Source organism: Opisthorchis viverrini (genome assembly GCF_000715545.1).
Source record: "Opisthorchis viverrini unplaced genomic scaffold opera_v5_47, whole genome shotgun sequence".
Taxonomy (NCBI): Eukaryota; Metazoa; Platyhelminthes; class Trematoda; order Opisthorchiida; family Opisthorchiidae; genus Opisthorchis; species Opisthorchis viverrini.
In genome coordinates, this window is record NW_008751702.1 from 39,857 (window position 1) to 43,253 (window position 3,397).

The 3,397-nt window shown below is 47.0% G+C and overlaps 1 protein-coding gene across 1 annotated transcript in view; it reads left to right on the top strand.

The window, feature by feature from the left end:
- The window catches only part of T265_03276 (hypothetical protein), a gene marked incomplete at both ends in the record, with an annotated part of 22,919 nt that overhangs the window by 12,785 nt on the left and 6,737 nt on the right, over positions 1–3,397 (top strand). The window contains one exon of the mRNA XM_009167722.1: positions 2,123–2,330. Within this exon, the coding sequence (XP_009165986.1) occupies positions 2,123–2,330 (208 nt within the window). The remainder of the gene's footprint in view (positions 1–2,122; positions 2,331–3,397) is intronic.

The following is a 3,397-nucleotide window of genomic DNA, read 5'->3' on the forward strand; positions in this document are numbered from 1 at the left end:
TGTTGGAGGACACCAAGTGGCCAGACGACTTCGGCTATTTCCGAAGTTAGTATTGCATAAAAACAGCCTGCGATCAGCACACAGCTGAAGCAATCGTTCCCCATTGTCCGTACGTACCGAGTCCAGTCCATGTCGACCTCCCAATTGAGTCTCAGATGCACTAAGCTTGCCCACTTGCGCATTTATATCTCCGGCAACCACCACAATGTCTGAGCTTTTAGCTCGCCGCAGCAGGGCATTCAGCGCGTTGTAAAACCTGTCTTTGACGGCGTCAGAGATACAGTCAGTTGGGCCATAGGCAGACACGATAAACAGACATCTATCAACTTGCCGCTTGTGAGACTCCTTCGCAGACGTTGCCCCAGGGGACGCAGACCTAGACCGGAGGATGTTTGGGGTCTCGAACCCTATACTCCGGCTCATAAGCCCGACCAAAATTCATCGGTGTTTAGCGGGAAATATATGTGCATTTTCGCGATACAAGTTATACATGTTCCAATCCCCAATCTGAATCGCCAGGAGACTGTTGGACCTCTACGGATTGACGAGTATAGCATGGGAGACTCTATGGACGTCGCATGGACACCCCCAGTGTAGGTCAGTAAGTCGCGGATGTACACAAACCGTCACACCACGGGAAGGTCTAGTCATTTCGATATCCAAGTACGAAACTGACTTTCCGATCGGTTTCCGCCTACTTCTGATTTCGCACATCCGATGATCCGAAAGGCGCTCCTACTGGGCTTGCTAGGGTCGGTATTCCAAGCCACCGAACAGAGGGATCTCGTTGAGTCGTTGCTGGTTGATAGTCGCCTCTGTACTGTTCGTTTGGCAACTTCTGTGTGAGTGTCCTTTTGGAAGCGCCGATAATCGCTGCTTTTACTTGTATCTGCTTACGCCTTCACAGACGGTAGTCCTGGCAAATTCAAGGGTAGTTTTAAGGTCGCTTGAAGCGCCTTTTTGCGTTGGGCTAAGAGCTCATATATTGTTGCCGCAGGTAATGAATACGCAAATGGGTAGACTCGCCGCTGCTCAAATATAATTGGGTGGTCACCTGGGACTGGAGTCGCGACGCACAGGAAACAGCGATCGCCTGCCGCAATTATGTGCTGACCAGAGGCTGTTTCTCCGCAGTACTTACTTCCGCGAATACTGCAGCCGCTTGGCCACATGGCAGCTTCTCCATTTGAATCACCCTGTAACGCACATGAACCACATCGTCGTTAGCTATGGGTGGCATTGGTCAATTACTAAATGTCGCTCGTGCTGGGACGCCAATGTGGATGTGGATCACGTTTGTTCGTGGCTGTATCCCGTCTCACTTTTCGGGGACGGGCAAGGTGCGAACACCTCACCTGACCGTTAAGAAGTTCTCGGACCCCTATATAATACATCCACGAAAGCAGCCTACCGAAGTCTCTTTCAGACAAGACGTTTTCTGATGTTGACTCTTACTTGGATGTGTTGACCTCAACCCTGCATTTTACCTGTGCATCATCATCATCGACAGCATGGCGTCAGTGTTCAACACCGATGCTTCACTGCCGTAGCAGTGAAGCTGTGCAAACGGCACAACCAACTAGATCTAGACACTGAATCTTGGATGTATGTTTCAGGCCAGACCCAGGTCACTCTCCTTGCCACATTTCTTGTTTCATTGGTAAGACTTTATTCAAATAAATAAATAGTTGTTCGGCAGTGTAGCATCACTGTTGTCATCTGGTGTTGGATTCAATAGAGCTGGTTTCTCCGGTGCCTATAGACCACTTGGAAAGATGTATGAGCAGATAATGTAACACTCCGGTGTTAAAGTGCTGCTGATAATTTTTATTCGCCGGTCAGTGAGTGGCGTATGTCTTTTAGTTGTTTCGTGAAAGGCGGAATGCTGACCCTAAAGCCTAGATTTGTGGAACACACAAGGTTCCTATAGGTTAAACGACGGTGCATCAGTGGACGTCATGGATGGGAGTCAAGACCAAATTATGTGGGATAAAGGCACTTGCATGTCGTGGTGTTCCTAACTCTGTATTGTTCCAACTTATTTTATGCAAGAAGCTGATATGCTTTCCAATTAATCCGTTGATTCAAAGTCTTTACATGTCTATCTCTTTTGTCTTTTTAGGTTCTTTAAGCCTTTTGGGAGCCATTTTCGGAATAAGTTCAAGCATCACCTGCGCACTCAACTCCATCTTCACCGCACGTTCGCTGCCGCTTGTCGATGGCAGCGTTTGGCGCCTAACTTTCTACAATAACGTAAATGCCGTCATTCTATTTATTCCCTATATCCTTTTGGTGGAATCCGGTAACCTGATTGGCTCGTTCTGGTTCAGGTAAGCACCAATAATGCGTTTTTTAAATAGTCTAGCCATTGCGCCAAGCACCGTTCCTTACACAGCGAGCAGGGGTATATGTACATATATGCATATATATATATATATATACAGCATGCTCAACTTGGATGTTAGTAGTGATGAGCTAACCAAAGTTATCCTGTCCTCTGCACCCATGGACTTGCAGTCACTGAACATGCCAATTACAATCCAAGAGGAAGCTTTCGAAGTTGTGGAACGTTTTACGTATCTTGAAAGTTGTATTAGTTTGACTGTAGTGTGACAGATGGGGTGAATGCACGAATCTGCAAGGCTTGGGTCGCATTTGCTAAGTTGAGATATCCCTGAATCTCAAGGGACGTGTATATCAAGCTACAGCGCGGGCTGTTTTGTAATATGGTTGTGAGACTTGGTCTATTCGAGCAGCGGAACTGAGGTGTCTTCAAGTGTTTGACAATCGTTGTCTCAGAACCATAGCTCGTGTGAGTTGGTGTCAAAGAATCCGTAACGAAGCAGTTGGAAAGTGAGTTTTCGATTGTGCAACATGGACTTCACTTGAGGAGTGTGTGCAACACCAGAAGCGGCGTTGGTTGGGACATGTGTTGCTAATGCCTAACCATCGTTTGCTTAAGAGACTACTGTTTTCCGTGCCCAATCCGGAGTGGTGGAAGCAGAGAGGTGGGTAACCCTCTACCTTGTAGAGGGGTATGAATGAAATGACGAAACGTTTGGGTGCTATCAGTGCTACTCACCTTCTAGGATGGGTACCGCGTGGTCCTCACTGTTTCTGGTTGGAGACACTGAAAGATATAGCTGCTTATCGATGTCAATCTCATTCTTATTGTCAGCTCCTATCCAGATTGCCTGAATGAGTGTGTGAAGGTGCAGGCACCTCGGAATGATTGAAGTATGCCAGAAAGAAGTCGCTTTCCTGTCCACCTTTATTCTTTTCTTCACAATAAGACTCAAATAAATCATGGTTGTGCGGCAGTGAAGCATCGGTGTTGTCATGCTGTCGATGATGATGAAGGTAACGATGATGATGATGATGATGATGATGATGCACT